Source organism: Lactuca sativa, chromosome 8, assembly GCF_002870075.4.
Source record: "Lactuca sativa cultivar Salinas chromosome 8, Lsat_Salinas_v11, whole genome shotgun sequence".
NCBI classification, from domain to species: Eukaryota; Viridiplantae; Streptophyta; class Magnoliopsida; order Asterales; family Asteraceae; genus Lactuca; species Lactuca sativa.
Genome location: NC_056630.2, coordinates 231,300,912 through 231,318,474, shown reverse-complemented (window position 1 = coordinate 231,318,474; position 17,563 = coordinate 231,300,912). Strand labels below are relative to the sequence as shown.

At 37.0% G+C, this 17,563-nt stretch overlaps 1 protein-coding gene across 2 annotated transcripts; it reads right to left on the bottom strand.

Annotated features, from left to right (window-relative positions):
* Positions 1 to 9,507: 9,507 nt before the first annotated feature.
* On the bottom strand, positions 9,508 to 11,389 carry LOC111891806 (uncharacterized). Of its 2 annotated transcripts, none has more exons than XR_002850327.3 (5): positions 11,082 to 11,385; positions 10,881 to 10,951; positions 10,088 to 10,156; positions 9,842 to 10,005; positions 9,508 to 9,748 (listed from the first exon to the last, which is right to left on the bottom strand). XR_002850327.3 is itself a non-coding variant. In XM_023887859.3 (5 exons), the coding sequence occupies exons 1-5, from the start codon at positions 11,204 to 11,206 to the stop codon at positions 9,745 to 9,747; spliced, it is 312 nt and encodes a 103-aa protein (XP_023743627.1). In that variant the 5' UTR covers positions 11,207 to 11,389; the 3' UTR covers positions 9,508 to 9,744. The 2 variants fall into 2 exon arrangements, 1 of the variants encoding a protein (XP_023743627.1); XM_023887859.3 differs by having other exon boundaries at positions 9,842 to 9,884; positions 11,082 to 11,389.
* Between the last annotated feature and the right edge of the window lie 6,174 nt (positions 11,390 to 17,563).

Sequence of the window (17,563 nt, the reverse complement as noted above, 5' to 3'; positions counted from 1 at the left end):
GCGTGATCGTGCACCTCCTCATATTTTATGATTTTGATTTCTGGGATACTCTGATATCAAACTATTTTGAGAACACTTTGTAATAATTAATATTTTTTTAATGGTTGAAAATTTTAAATTGGCTTGAATTTTATGGATGTTACAAGTTGGTATCAGAGCCTTAGTTTGAGTGAATTGGAGGAACACTCGTATGAATCCAGTCTCAAACTAAGGAAAAGGTTTTTAAAAATGATTTTCAAATGGTTTTGAAAATACTAAAGGAGGATGCAGAGTGTATGATCAGACGGAGCCAGTAAGTAGACCCCAAAATACCATACGGATATTTGATATTATGATATGTTAGAACAACATGCCAGTTATAGGCTAGGGATCTTCAGGAATTGCATGATAGAATTGCTTGGTTATATGATGCCTGATAGCCTAGGGTTTTCCTTATATGAAACTGACATCATTACTGTAGGTGCTTAGTGTATGCACCATAGTTGTACATAATTAGGATGTTATAACCTGAGAATGTTTGGTTTGGCCTTATTTCCTGTTCTTGTTTGATGAAGGGCTTAGGGTCAGATCAGATATTATGTCTATAGGGTCTAGTGTTATGTATGACTACCATACATGAGTGTTGCAGGGTTGGTGGAAGTTTCATGAGTGAGTTGTGCAGGGTCAGTGAGTGAGGATTGAGCGCACGCCATGCTTACTTATGTTGTTAGGGCATTATGATGATACTTGATACAAATATGGGTAGGTGTAGAAGGTAGTATGGGCCCGTACTACTGAAAGCACAAGACCCATACACATAGCAAGGAAGTCACAACCCCTGAGGCTTTGTTAGGAGTTGGTTCTAGGATTATTATATGGAATGTATGATATTTTCCTGGCATATTTTCAGCATGGTTGTTACTAGACGATTTGTGACTGGATCTGGATTAGGATCAGGAGACGATAGTTAGAAGGGACCAGCAGTGCCCGAGGTCATTGGTCAGATGAGGTCGAATGAGTTGGATGCCAGGATTCAAGAGATCCTACATGATGAGGTTGTTATTCTGTTCCGGGCACAGTTTTCGGAGATGTTTGGGTCTATCAAGACCGCTCTGGTGGAGTACTTTGATGAGCGTTATGTAGCTCTTGCTGAGACGGCTGCCGCTACAGCCTCCGCGACCATAGCAACCGCTGGTGGTGGGACCAGCCGGGCTTTCTAGTACTGGGACTTCGATAACACGAAGGCCCCGAATTTTGATGGGGTTTAGGACCCGATAATAGCCATGAGGTGGCTATCTGATGTGGAGGGATGTTTCTTCACGTACTCATGTCCTGCTGACCAGAAGGTCAGGTGTTCTCTGAACCTGTTGAGGTCCGAAGCCAAGGACAAGTGGAGGTTGATGACAGGGTCGTATATTGATGATTAGAGAGTTGCGGTTACTTGGGAGCATTTCATGGATATGTTCCACGCTCGCTAAATTCCACGGGTTGAGCGCGAGCGGCTGGCACAAGAGTTTCTGTATTTGAGGAAGGGTGTGGAGAAGGTGATAGAGATCACCCGTATGTTTACTAAGAGGGCAATGTTTTGCTCAGAGTTTGGTTCTGAGCAGGATCAGATGACACATTATTTGAGCATGCTCAAGACTGACATCCGTCGGTTTGTTGCTACCCAGCATTGTGATACACTGCTGGAGTTACAAGAGGCCGCTAGGCGGCGTGAGCTGGAGATCGAGTTACAGTTGCGGGAGCAGAGGCAGGCCCCGACGCAGTCACAACCTGTGTTGAAGCGGCCCAAGACCGCTGATTCTAGATCTGGGGGCCAGTGTGGCCGCACTTGTGGGAAGTGCAGGAAGGGCCATTCGGGATTTTGTATATCGGGTAGTGTGTGTCGCAAATGCGAAAAGGAGGGGCACTTCGTGCAGGATTATTGCCAGCCAGCCCCGGTTCAGGATATGAAGATCTGCTATCACTACGATCAGTTTGGTCATGTGAAGACCAATTGTCCACAACTCGCTGCCAGGCCGGTGCAAGCTCCAGCGTCGGCTACACTGAGGATTAATGACGTGATTCAGGGTATAGCAGAGCCTCCGAAGGCTCGGGGACGCGCCTTCCAGCTTACAGCCGAGGAGGCCAGGACAGCATCAGATGTGGTTGCTAGTATGTTTCTATCCCTTATCTTGTTGATTATATTTGTTCTATGCTTATATGTGTTTGTACCTATGATTAGGTATGTTTTTAGTGAACTCCGTACATGCATTGGTATTATTCGACTCGCAGGCAAGTCGGTCGTTTGTCTCTTGATCGTTCAGTAGGGAGTACGGTTTGCCAGTAGGAGAGCTAGAGTGTCCATTGCGAGTCTCTATCGCCGACGAACACGGGATTTTTTTTTGCTTCAGTCTATCGAGGCCGTGTGTTGGAGATCTTCAGAATATCTTTCCCGATAGACTTGATTCCGATTCCCATAGGGGGATGTATGAGTGATTATGGGTATGGACTGACTCAGTCGCTTCGGTGCCATGATTAATTGCAAGGGTCAGCAGGTGGTAGTTCGAACCCCAAGTGGGGGAGAACTGATTATCTACGGCGAGGGCACCAGATTGGGATCAGGATTTTGTTCAAATGCCAGGGCTCGGTAGTACATTCAGCACAGGTGTGCGGGTTGTTTAAGTATGTGGTTGATACACGGGTCAGGGATCAAGTTTCGGTTTCGGACGTACCGGTTATCATAGAATTTGCATATGTGTTTCTGGAGGAGTTACCCAGAGTGCCTCTGGAGAGGCAAGTCGAGTTCAAGATCGACCTAGTGCCAGGTGCGGCCCCTATAACCAAGGCGTCATATGGATTGGAACCACCAGAGATACAGGAGCTGTTATCACAACTGTAGGAACTACTGGGCAAGCAGTTCATCCATTCGAGCAATTCTCTGTGCGGGACACCAGTTCTCTTCATTAGGAAGAAGGATGGTTTACACCAGATGTGCATTGACTACCGGGAGTTGAACAAGTTGACAGTGAAGAACCGTTATCCACTCCCGAGGATTGATGATCTTTTCGATTAGTTCTAGGGAGCATCTTGGTTCAACAAGATAGACATGAGGTCTGGGTACCATCAGGTCAGGGTACGGGAGGAGGACGTGGAGTACACCTCGTTCCGGACTCGTTATGGACATTACGAGTTCGTGGTGATGCCATTTGGGCTCACCAATGCGCCAACTATATTTATGGACCTGATGAATCGGGTCTGCAGACTGATGCTCCATCGCTCGGGCAGCATGTTCATAAATGATATCTTGGTGTATTCCAAGACCAGAGAGCAACACGAGGAGCATCTCAAAAAGTTATTGGGAATTCTGAGACGAGAGCAGATGTATGCCAAGTTCTTGAAGTGCGAGTTTTGGTTACGAGAGGTTCATTTCCTTGGACATCTCGTTAACTAGGAGGGGATTTTGGTCGATCCGGCCAAGATCGAGGCAGTCATGCAGTGGGAGGTTCCGAAATCTTCCTCGGATATCAGGAGATTTTTGGTATTGGCAGGGTACTACTAGAGATTCATACATGATTTCTCCAAGATTGCGGTACCTCCCACTGGTCTAACGAAGAAGGGGGTGGTTTTCTGGTGGGCCCTGAGTAGTAGACTGCTTTCGAGACGCTGAGACATCGACTTTGTGAGGCGCCAGTGTTGACACTCCCTGAGGGGGTCGAGGATTTTGTGGTGTTTTGTGATGCATCGATCACCAGGTTGGGAGCAGTCCTTATGTAGAGAGGACGGGTGGTAACATATGCATCGCTACAGCTAAAGCCGCAAGAGACGAGATATCCCACACACGATCTTGAGTTGGGAGCGGTAATGTTCGCTCTCAAGATCCAGAAACATTACCTCTATGGGATCAGATGTACCATATACATGGACCACAAGAGTCTAAGACACATCATGGATCAGCCGAACCTGAACATGAGACAGTGCAGGTGGCTTGATGTAGTCAAGGATTATAACTTCGATATCCTTTATCATCCTGGTAAAGAGAATGTGGTTACGGACACCCTAAGCCGCAAGTCAGCTAGGGAAGCTCAGACTGAGGGTATGCAACTGGAGAACTGGAAGCTTGAGAGGATCAAGGGCGAGAACACCTGATTTGTACAGGATAGCCGGGGATTGTTGACCCGTTGCGGTCAGGTCTGGTTTCCAATGTCTGGTGGGGTCAGACATATTGTTTTGGAGGAGGCTCATAAGTCTCGCTTCTCTATTCACCCGGGGACTAGCAAGATGTATCGGAATTTGCGACTGAGTTACTGGTGGACATGCATGAAGAGGGAGATTGCATGGTACGTTGAGAGGTGCTTGACCTGTCGAATGGGCAAGGCCGAGCATCAGAGGTCGCATGGACCGCTGCAGCCTCTGGAGATTCCCATGTGGAAATGGGAACATATCATAATGAATTTCATCACCAAGCTACCGAGGACGGCTAGGGGCTTCAACGCTATTTGGGTCATCGTGGATCGATTGACCAAGAGCGCCCACTTTCTAGCGATACGGGAGAGTTCATCAGCTGAGAAGCTGGCCGACTTGTATATCTACAAGATCGTTGCTCGCCACGGGGTACCGCTCTCTATTGTCTCATATCGTGATATTCGATTCACCTCCCGTTTCTGGCAGAAGTCTCATGTAGAACTAGGTACGCGGCTGCACTTCAGTACAACCTATCATCCGCAAACAGACGGTGAGAGTAAGCGAACCATATAGACTCTCGAGGATATGCTGAGAGCCTGCATTATTGACTTCGGTGGGAGCTGGGACTCCTACCTACCCCTTGCAAAGTTCTCCTACAACAACAACTTTCATTCCAGTATTGGTGCTCCACCATACGAGTTATTGTATGGATGGAGATGTCATACCCCTAGTATTGGTGCTCCACCATACGAGTTATTGTATGGATGGAGATGTCATACCCCTATTCTGTTGGGGTAAGATTGGTCACAGGGTCATGGGACAGAAAGAGGTAGTTCTACAGACTACCGAGAGGATACAACAGATCAGACAGCGACTGCAGACCGCTTACAGTCGGAAGAAGGGTTATGCTGACAGGCGCCGATCTGAGCTGGAGTTCTAGGTGGGTGACATGGTATTACTGAAGGTCTCACCCTGGAAAGGTGTGATTCGCTTCAGAAAGAGGGGAAAGTTGGGTCCTCGATACATTAGGCCATTCAGGATTATTGTCAGGGTTGGCAAGGTGACGTTTAGACTGGATCTCCATGAGGATCTCAGTCGAATCCACAACACTTTTCACGTTTCGCAATTGTGGAAGTGCATACTAGACGAGGAGGTAGTGGTGTCGTTAGATGAAATTCAGGTCGATGAGCACCTGAATTACATGGAGAGGCCAGTGGCCATTCTGGAGAGGAAAATGAAGGTTCTACGGAACAAGGAGGGGCCTTTGGTGAAGGTACAATGGGAGCATCGGAGGGGATCCGAGTGGACTTGGGAGTCGGAGGCAGAGATGCAGGAGCATTACCCAAAGTTGTTCATTGCAGCAGACTTCGAGGAATAAGTCTAGTCCAAGTGGGAGAGAATTGTAACACCCTAACTCCCAGGTATAAATTTTAAAGCTTTATATTTATGTTTTTAGACCTACTCAATGAGTTGGATGCCCCAACTCATGTAAAGAAGGTTAAAGCCACATGGATTCTAGAATCTACTCGACGTGTTGGAGGACCCAACTCGACGAGTTGGAGTTGGAATGTGAAACCCTAATTTCCAGGGTTTTTCACCCTATTTAAAGGCTCATTAGACACCCTCTGCCTCTCTTATCGTCCCCCTCAACCTCAGAAAACCCTAATCGTGTATTACTCCTCATTGTGTGTGTGTTTAAAAGCTTGGAATGTGGTTTTAGTGGAAGAAGCTTGAAGACTCAAGAGCTTGGATCAAGGAAAAGCTTGTAGATCTAGTACCTACTCTGTCTTGGCTTTAATTTGAAGGTAACAAGTTGTTACCTTGATCATTCTAGTGTTAGATCTCTTTATTCAAGGGTTTAAGGCCATTCTTAGCATATTTGTAGGTCATTTCTGGTATTGGGCATGATTTGAAGTTGTAACTTCAAATCTAGACTCTTCTAACTCCTCATAGCCATAAAGTTATCGAATTTATCAAGCTTTGGCCCTTCTCTTTGGCTTAAACCTCTTTCTTTAGCTTGGTTTTGGCATTTAAGGCCTTGCATACATGTAAAGTTTGCAACTTTACGTGGTAACCATGCCCTAGGAGTCTAGATCTACAATTTGGAGCCTTGGTTTTGCTTAAGAGCGTCTGAATAAGAAAAGGACTGAAGGGACTCGACGAGTTGCATGGTCAACTCGACGAGTCGGATGAAGATGGCCCGTTTTTGGTTATGCATGGACTCAACGAGTCAGTGAGATGACTCGACAAGTTGGTTAGGGTTTTCCTGACATTTTGGACACTGCATGAACTCAACGAGTTGTATGGAAACTTGGCGAGTTAACCAGGGTTTTCATTATTCTTGAGTTATGAATGAACTCGACGAGTTAGTGGCTGTACTCGACGAGTTGGGTCAACATGGACTGTTGACCTTGACCGCTGACTTTAACTTTGACCAAGCGTTGTCCAGTTTGACTTCTGGGGGTATTTTGGTAATTTGGGTATTTATGGAAGTGGATTATTGGTGGTTGTAGGTGTTGGTGTTTGGATTCGTGTTTTGGGAGTTTGATATTTCAGTTCTGATTGACATTGTGGTCGAAGGAACCAATGTCGACCCTTTTCGGATTTGTATCCGGGTTTATTGCATGATGATATGCTTAGTAACATGTTAGGTTGGTATCCTGGTATATAGGATGATGTTATGTTAGTGACCTGTTAGGTCAATATCCTGGTATATAGGATGATACTATGATTAGTGATTTCTTAGATTGGTTCGACTGTTTGTATATGCTAGCATTTGATATTATGTGTTGATTGTGTGATTGAGGATGGGTTGAGGCGGACTTGCTTTGTGCTGAAGGCCAACATACCCAGGGCGGTCAGGATAAACTACAGACCTGGTAAGGACGTACTAGTCAGATCGGAGGCCCGACGAGCGGTCCGGATAGGCTGAAGGTCTGCGAGGCGGTCCAGACGTGCCAATGGCTCGGAGAGCGGTCGAGATCGGCTGATGGCCCTACGAGGCAGTCCAGTCAGGCTGATGGCTCAATATGCATGTTGTTTATTTTCTATGATATGATATGATTATCATTGTATGACGGTATTTTTGGGAAACTCACTAATCTTCACGCCTACAATTTTGGATTTTGTTTAAGGTACTTCAGATGATCGCGAGAAGGCGAAGGCGTGAATTTTATGGATGTTACATTACATAGTTTTCTTTGGTTAGATGGGTGTGAGCCATGATTGCATTAGGGTTGTAGAAAATAGGAAGAGAATGAGAATTAGTCATTGCTGTTGAACCGAAATCGTTAGTCATGGTTGATTCAGATTCCATGATAAAGCTCTGATACCGTAAAAGACTATACAGGGAAGAAAGAAAAAGAACAAGAATGCATGTGAAAGAGATGAAAAGAAAAGTGAAGAAAAACCCCAACTCTCCTTCCTTTAGTTAATATAGACCGCTTTTTATACATAAGCTCTACAAGGGTAAAAAAAGGAAAAACACACAAAAAAGGCAAATATGTAGCCTTAATTACAGGACATAAAAGCTTAATTTGCAAGCATGTCAAAAATCCTAAATATATATACACCAAGATATTTGGTTACTAAGATTATGCTTACATGCCTCATCCAAAATCATGAGAATAACAACTTCAATGTAATCGTATATATAGGTGTTGTTCAATAAGTAAACCATTATTTCAAAAAAAAAAAAAAAAAAAAAAAAAAAAAAAAAAAAAAAAAAAAACAGGGATTCTATGATATAGGAGATTTTTAGATATTTAGCTAGAAAAAAGAAAGATATCAATTATATTGATTCAGTATTTCAAATTAATTGATAATTTCTGGTTTATAGGACCTTATTACTATAAAAACTTAAATGTTTTAGAATAATTGGTTAATGGGGGATCTGAATATATGCAGAAATGATTAAAAATGTATGATTTAAATTGTAGAAGAAGAAAAAGAAGAAGCTGCTAACCTAGCTCATTTCACATTTTATACGGTTTATCCTATCTGCATTAGGATCATATGAGTAATACTATATTTGTTGGTGAAGAACCCTTGAAAATTCATCATTCATGCCATAAGCCTGGGCTGATAATACTGCTCGACCATAAGTCCTAACAAACTTTTGATGAATGTCTTCAAGAAAAGCAAAATGAATCATGCCTGCAAAAACTAATGTATCATCTACTTTGTCCATATTCTGCAAATCATCAAGTGACTTGTTCAACCAAAAAGATAACAATTACATTGTACAAAAATGTTACTGTGAGAAGTTTAGATTACCCATGATAATTTAAGTCAACTTCCTTTTCAATTCCATATATAAGAAAACGAAGAAATGAATTTGATTTTCAAGTTTCAATCTCTGTATTTCGCAAGATAATAAAAGCTAAAGTGGAAGAGAAATTCAGTTAACGCAAAATCCTAAATTTTTAAAATTCCAACACTCGAAATTTTCTAAGATCAAAGATCTATGGAAGAAATTCAATTTAAATACGCAATTAACATTTCTTGTATATGAGATTAGATTTAAAAAATAAATGACGGAAAATTTTGTTTTAAAATTAGAAGGTTTTTATTGGAATTAAATACATTCTATTTCAAAAATGTAGTTGATTGGAAGATATTAAAGATTATTGGAATTAAATGCAATGAAGAGTGATGTCAGCAAAATATCCAAAGGTGGAAAATATCGAGATGAAATAGAATCAAAAGTCCTGATTATTTAAGATAATGTCATAAAGTTTCTGTTTTAATATATATTAAAGATTAAAGATTAGATATTGGTTACACGTTATTTTTAACTACCACACATAAAAAAAGAAAGTACACGATGTGTATTAAAAGTTTAGGTGTAATGTCTAAACATATTTGTTTATCTTATGAATAATATTATTTTTAGATAAATACTATTTGTGCTTTAGAGAAAAAGACATGCAATCTAATTGAGTTTCTTCCAAATTTTAAATAAAAGTTAAAGGTTTTCTCACTACAAATAAAATAACAATTAGTGGCACAAAAAAAGTGCCACTAAAAACCAAAAAAATGTCACTAAAAGCCCCCTGGACAATCAGCGACACACAAAAAAAACTGTCACTAAAAACACTCCCACTAAAGACCTTTAGTGACACTTTTTGATTGTGTCGCTGCAGTCTTATTGGGTTTTAGTGGCACTTTTCATTATGCCACTAAAAAAGTCGTAGGTTTTTAGTGACATTATTTTTATGCCACTATTTAACTGCTAAAATAAATATTATTTTTATGCATTTAATGACATATTTTGTAACACAAAAAAAATATTTTAACAAGTTAGATCTGATTTTTTATTTAATTTAAAGATATTATAAAATAATAATAAGACAATTAAGATATTAAATGGAAACACAATATCATTAAGTCAATTTGAACTTGTCTAACAACAATATTTTCAATATATTTAAAATAAAAACATCCTCTCAAAAGTTTAATAATTAAAAATGTGGTGCAAGTACTTAAACCATAATAATATTGAACTAGATAATTGTAATTGTTGGAGAAGAAACACGAAGCTTCATTGACCTCGAACTTTGTATAATTGCTCTTCTTATTTATCCAACTTCTGAACAATTACCTATCATATAACCATAATACATTATATAAAAACATGTTTATATATTTACATGATATAGAAACAAGACATGAAAAATTTTAAAAAAATGCCTACCTTCCCTTCCTTAGCCTACTTTGAAACAAATTTTGACAACTCCCTGAAGCATGGTTGAATTATATATATATATATATATATATATATATATATATATATATATATATTGAAACATATAGTCAAGGCATAGACTAATTTGTGTATTAAAATATCATCCAATCAACCTGAACATGAAAATGGAAAATACCAACTCGTATAAAAAAGACATAAAGTTAAGAAATTAAACAAAATGCACATAAGTGTTACCTATGATTTTAACAAAACATATTAAAGGTTTAGAATGTTGAAATGTCTTCAAATTTTTTGGTCCATCCTCTGTTTCACATAATGGAAAAAAAATGTTAGCCATCTTAGAAATAAGATATATAAATAAAAAAGAGCTGATTATAGCAACTTATTTAGGGGTGCGGAAACAAACCGAAACCGAATAAAAAATGATTAATTGGTTCGGGTTATTTGGTTTTCGGGTGTCTTATTCGGTCAACCTAAAACCGTATAAACTTAACTGGTTCGTTCAATTGTTTTCGGTTAAACCGATTAACACCAATAAGATTTTTCTAAATGGCAACACTTGAATCATTATGTAAATATATAGATTGTACTTGTATTTTTTGGTAAAGATTGCAATTACCTTATCTATTAGCTTGCACCTATTTATTTAATGTGTCAAATTTGGAGGTTTGTTTATGTTTGTAGTGGAAAAATATGTTTAAACAAGTGTTCTCATTACACTTTGTGAACCAGCCTCAACCTTATGGGAATTGCAAAAAGCTAGAGCTACTGATTTTGAGTTACTATTAATGAAAAATAAGCTACAGAGACACTAAACAAAGGCTAACTTAATGAAAAAGAAGTGGTGTTTGTTTCAGGAATTTCGCCGAGCACTTGATGTGCGTCTCTAAACATGAAAGATGTTCCAATAATATTGAAAAAGAAATGCCAAAAACTTCTGAACCACAACAATTTATCAACCGACTAACAAATTTTCACATCTAAAATATGTAAATCAGGTACAAAAGCCAATAACTAGGAAGCATACCTTTTGCAACAATGAATCCACCTGTTGAGATATAGTTCAATTTGGGGGAGAAAAGTAGAAGACGCCAGAACCTCAAAAAGAAGAATCAAAATATGTTAGCCAATTACTTATAATTGTGGGAATACAATAGGATCGGGAACCACAAAAAGAAAAGCAACAAACAAAGAAACCAGGTAGTCAAATTAGATTCGGTAATCATACTTTTCGGGGGTCAGAGAACAAGATGAAATAGATGATGAGATATAGAGATCTTCAATCGACGGAGAGATACCGAGATGGATTAAATCTGCAATGAACTTCAATCTGAGATTTAACCTGCAACGCATACGAGCGACAAGGGTTTGCAAATTGGAAGGGATTTTGATTTAGGGGATCCGATATTTCAAATATGTTTTGAGTTTTGACCTAGGAGAGCAAAGGGTCGGTGTAAAGCTTTTAATGTTGGGGGGAATAACGAGCGGGTAATGAAAATTAGAAGCAAATAAGAGCGCGGAAAGTAAATTAGAATTTTCAATATCAAACACTGGCATATAAAGAAATGTCCCACTAAAAACCTAATATAGGGGCACAAAACTAAATATGACACTAAAACTTTTGTGCCACTAAATATAATTTTATTTTTATTTGTAATGTCTAATAATAGCAATTTTGTAAGTTACATACGTGAGTTCAATATTTAAGTTAAAAACATCTCATAAGAATTTTGGAATATATTAGGTGTGACTTGCGAATTCTAAGAATACACCTACGAAATCTTATTTCACAGTAAAAAAATGTTAATTATAATGCGAAATAAATAAACACATTTGGACGCTATATGATACCACATTAACATACGAAAAATTAAATATCCTCCTATTTATTTTTTCTATATACCATTTTATCATTTTTAAATGACGACAAATATAATAAAAATTTATTAATTTTATTACATATAACAAATATTACAATATAAAAAATGATAAAAAAAAAAGTAAAAAGATATTTGATTTATATTTAACATAATATGAATGAATCTTATCATCTTTACAAAAGTAGTATCCCACTTTGAGCGATTACATATGAGCTATACATAATTATTTGGTATATTTTTCTTAACAGAGAAGATACGGAAGGCCCCATTTTATATTTGAAAAAGGTTAATGTAACATCATAAATTTTAATTTATTGTTATTTTAATTCTAGTTATAAATCAATAATATTTTTTTTATAATTATATTATCGTGGGTTTTAATTAGGTAAAGTGGTATTTAATATCTTACTATGTGTTTTACCCATCTATTATATATGTTCACTTAAAAAAAAATTAAATATGAAATTCTATACATTTGAGAAATTTGAATTTATAAGAAAAATATTGAATTATTAAAATTAAAATGTTTTTTTTTTCTCTTTTAAACTTAAACAAATAATTTAGATAAATAAATAAAAGAAACTAATCAGACTTTAATTTAAAAATTTTGAAATTAGAAGGAAAATCAATTAATAAAATTCATATACATTTATTATTACATTTATTGCAATTATTATATTTAAATATTATATGGAATTTTATAAAATGGAAAAAACCAAAAAATGTCACATGAAAAAAATTTAATCAAAATAACCACAAAATGACATGTGGCCAAATCAATAAGAGTGTGACACGTGACAAAAAGATTTTTATTTATTAGAGTAGATATCTATTATGACATCAAATATAATAAAAAAATTCGTCTATGTTTACGATCTATTGTAACATGCCAGAAATCATATAAATTTAAAATTTTCAAAACAATCCATTTTAACCATAAAGTGTTTACAAAACCATTGTTTCAAAAGTATAATTATAATCAGAGTTTTTCCCAAGATCCAATATCATAAAGACAGTAAGATGTGCATGATCACGCCTTCGCTTATCCCGTGATCATCTGAAGTACCTGAAACAATAAATTGAAACTGTAAGTCAAAGCTTAGTGAGTTCCCCAAACTTACCATCACACAACATAACATAAATAACATTGTATGATAGGTCCAATCAGTCATCAAACTGGAATGCCAAAATACAACAGGTCCACTCAGTCATCGAACTGGAATGCCCTCGGGTCCACTCAATCATCAGACTGGAATATCCTCGGTCTATTGGCTCACGCACAAAGCAGTAAAGCTTCAACCCCCAAGCCATAACATGTCGACATATACATAACAGATAAACACATAACCATTCAATACTCAAACAGACATATCTACAAATCACTACCGCATACCAACATCCTATATACAAAGAGAATCTAGTGGGCCAACATTGGTGCCTTCGAACCACAAGTATAGTAAAGAAAACTCACCTATCAGTTTGAACAAAAAGCTGAATAAGTCTCTATTCCGAATCTCAGCTCCACTCGTCACCTATTCATCAAATAGGGTCCAATCTCAAATACTACTCAAAAATACCTAAAATGCCCTTAGGTCAAACTTGGTCAACCCTGATCAAAGTCAAAATCAATCCACACTCAAAAGTCCCATAATTCACTAGTCACGTTGTGACCTACTAAGTCCAAAACAGTCGAGGAATGTCATCCTCATGCCGTGACACCCCTTACGCTCACGTCGTGAAAATGCTCTGATCAGAAGTTCTTAATGAAGCTCTTAATATCTTTTGGCCAAGCAACCAATCCTCCATAGTGTCTTATTTACTCCAGAACATCATAAAAATCATGGCTTTTTTGACACGCATGTCTATTGCATGTCTCAAACACTGGCTAGGGCACAAAAACGGAAAATGACACCAAATCTCATGCAAGAGCCATAAAACTCAACCATTTTCTAGATTTAACATCTATACTACTCAAGGGACACTGGAAATCCATAAAGTTGGCAACTTTACGAATTTCAACCATTACATCATCTTGAATATAAAAGATTAAGCATAAAAACCTAGCCCTAAGCTTATGGACTCATAAAACAATGAACTTGATACTCACAAAATGTCCAGAAAGTGTGCAAATGCTTGATGGTGAGACTTGAATGTAGAAATGACGGACTTGATGTTCTTCCTCTTCTTTTCCTTGGCTAAAATCACCACAAATGAGCTTCAAGATCAAATATGGATGTTAGGGTTTCAAAGTGGAGTGCAAGGAGGTGATGGAGACCGAGAGTGGCCTAACCCTAGCCCCAACTTCCTTTAAATACGAAAATAAAACCCATAAAATTAGGGTTTCCCCACAGACAGGTCTCACGTCATGAGCCAATATGTGCTCACGTCGTGAGCCCTAAAAGTGGTGCGCTTTCTCATTAATCTCCTCACGACGTGACATACATACCTCACATCGTGAGTAGGGTTTAATTCTTTGAAATTTTAAACTTGACAATTGCTCACCTAAATCGAATGTTACATCTATCATACTTGATGGCAAAAACCCATAATGAAAACCGCATAGAATTAAATATAGAAAAAAAAAATTGATTCAGTTAGATGTTGTTTGTTTTTCCGAAGTGAAACTGCCTGTAGTCTACAAACCACCTCTGCAGCCCTCTGCAGCTGAAGAGGTGGACCAAAGTGTTGCAGACTGTAATGAGAATTATTTTTGTTTTTTTTAACGTCTGCATGCTGTTGCAGATATTAAAAAATTAAAAATAAAGTAATTTAATAAACCGAAAATAGTTTTTTAATTCCAAAAATTTAATAATTGTAGTCTTAAAACATTGAAATAAAATTCAAACAACCAAATTAGTCTTACAATAACATTTTAAATAAAATTCATATAACCAAACTTTAATAATTCTCATTCCATATTTTGCATCAATTGTTCGGCAATTTCATTCCGTAACTGGGTCATATATTCACGGTCTGCTGTAGTACCATGTGTTGGAATCTCTTCTTCATAATTATCAATGAATACATTGTTATTCCGAACCGAGACATTTGGTTCATCATATCGTGCAAAAAACTCATCACGTAGTCCCTCTCTTCTTATAAAATTATGAAGCGCAAAACATTCTAGGGTAATGTTTTGTTGTGTAACCAACGAGAATGGTGCCATCCTCTTCAATATAGGGAATCGTGCTTTTAAGACACCAAAATCACGCTCAATGACATTCCAAAGTTTTGCGTGTACATGGTTAAATTTTTCTTTATTCGTTAATGACGTCTTCGACGGAAATCTCAAAGCCAATACCTTACATTACGGTACGGTGCCATAAAACCTCGAATGTTTGCATAGGCGGCATCACAAAGATAATACTTATCTGTAAAAAAACAAAAAAAAAAAGTCATTTATTTTTCAAACTAAGATAAAACTATTTAAATAACCATAAATTTACCAGATGGTGGAAGCGGGAATGGTGCATGTGGATTTGCTAATGCTTCTAATAAAATTCTAGAATCGTGTGCTATCCCTTCCCAACCGGCCACAACAAACGTAAACATCATGTTGTAGTCACATATTGCCAATACGTTTTGGTAACAATTGAATTTTCGCCTACTTCTATATAAATCATGTTTGTTTGCAAGGACAACAACATGTATCAAAGTGCCATCAAGTGCACCAACTGCTCCCTTGAACACCCGCCGTAGCCTCCTATTATGTCCCGAAATGTTTGGATTCGGATTAAAAGAAGTTGGTACTATAATGTCATGTGCGAAAAGCAACATTTTGTCCAACACTTCATGAAAAAACTTATGAATTGTTTGCTTTGAGTGTTGAAATCTCCGCTTGATAATCACATAACGTTGGTTATGACCGATCATCATAAAAAACATAACCATCTTCTCCTCAACCAACACATGTTTGCTATCATTAATGAGCACATAGTCGGACAAATGATTCACGGGACATGCGTAAAACTTCAAGACATTGTAGAGGATTACGGTGAAGTAACTCTAACATAAATTCATGTCCCGTCATTTCCGAATCGTTGTACCACACTCGTTTGACACCCCCTTTTCAAAAGTAGCAGACATACAAGTACATTAGAATTATGAGTAGTATCTTTTTGTCGTGATCCATTACGAACCTATTAATCAACAAAACATAACATACCATAAGATAATAACATAACATAAGATTCAAGTACTAAATAACATAACATAACATAAATCTCAAGTACCAAATAACATACGATTCAAGTACCAAAATACATACCATAAAAGTCAAATACCAAATAACATAAGATTCAAATACCAAATACTACAAATAACATTCAAGTAGCAAATAACCAAAAAACATAACCATATAGTTCCAAAAGATGCAATTAAAACCTAAACAACTCAAACATATAAACTTAACGAACAATCTTCCCATCCTTTAAAACCCCTAAACTTGTAGCTATCATCTCGATTCATCCTCTTGACATTTGTGGATCATTAGGCAAATTTACTCACATATCTCTTATATTCATGGTCCCTCCAAAAATGTGAAGCAGCAGAAGGTGAATCAACAGAATGTGAAGCAGCAGAAGGTGGTGGCTGAGTAAAATGCTCACTAGTATGATTGGAAAAGTAATCATCTTCATCTATGTTAATGGAAGGGGCGTCCATAAGCTTTAGTGCAACATGGAAAGAAGATGATCCATGTCCCGATGGTGTTTGGGAGGTGGCATAGCTGAGATTACCAGATGCACTGTTTCCATCAAAGAGTTTTGCACAAAGCTCTGGAAACAATAATAGGACGGTTTTCAAAGAAGCGGCTTTCGGATGTCCCTAAATCCAATCAATATAACAAAAGTAATATAAGAATAAATGGCAACTATATAAACAAAATACATATAAATATATATATATATATATATGTGTGTGTGTGTATATATATATATACACACACACACACACCCCTTTTTAAAGTCCTCCCACTCCTCATTTGTTAAGTTAAAAGTATATGTTTGTGGATTGTAAAGGTTTCCAGTTTTGTTTTTTAAGTATAACCATCCCGTGTATTTGGCTTTAAGGTTGTCATAGGCATTTTTTAATTGTCGTTGATTTAAATCCATTCCATACTTTTCCTTAATGGTTGTTCCTAACTTGTGCCATGATTGTTTGTGTAAACTCAAACCTTTTCTACCCACGGTTTGTACTTCTTCAATACAAGTGAACAATAAGCATTTTGTTTGCTCATTGGTCCATGTATGTCTATCTCCTATAGCTAATAACATATATATATATATATATATATATATATATATATATATATATATATATAGGAGGGTTCAATTGAAAAAAAAAGGTTGAGAATAGGAGAATCATTCTCAGCCACATATTTATTTTGCCGCAAAACACTTAGGCGTACCATCAGAAATGGATAACCGATAAACATGTGTTTTCCAACCAAATATGCTTCCTTAAACTATGCTAATCATTACCTTAATATACACAAAAAAATATTTTTTTTTTCGTTTTTTTTTTTAAATTTTAGAAAGCCATTATTATCGAAAAATTATTTTAAATATATCAAAATTCATAATTTTTTATTTTCTATAAATAGACATCCATATTGATATACTTTTAAGATAAAATAAAAAATTTATTTTTTTTAGTGTTTCAGCTCTCGTTATTCATAAGTGAATAAAAAAATCTATCAGATTTTTATTAGAGTATATTCGTTATTCACTTATGAATAAAACATATGCGTAACTTTTTTTATAGTTTAAGTATCGTTCATATATGAATATGACACGTAATAATTTTTTTTTACTTAAAGTATATTTTTTAC

Coding starts and splice junctions, on each gene's coding strand:
- LOC111891806 (XM_023887859.3), bottom strand. CDS start 11,206: ATGCGTTGCAGGTTAAATCTCAGATTGAAGTTCATTGCAGATTTAATC. Junction 10,952..11,081: donor TGTTCTCTGACCCCCGAAAA/GTATGATTACCG, acceptor CTTCTTTTTGAG/GTTCTGGCGTCTTCTACTTT. Junction 9,885..10,087: donor ATGTTTTGTTAAAATCATAG/GTAACACTTATG, acceptor ACCATGCTTCAG/GGAGTTGTCAAAATTTGTTT.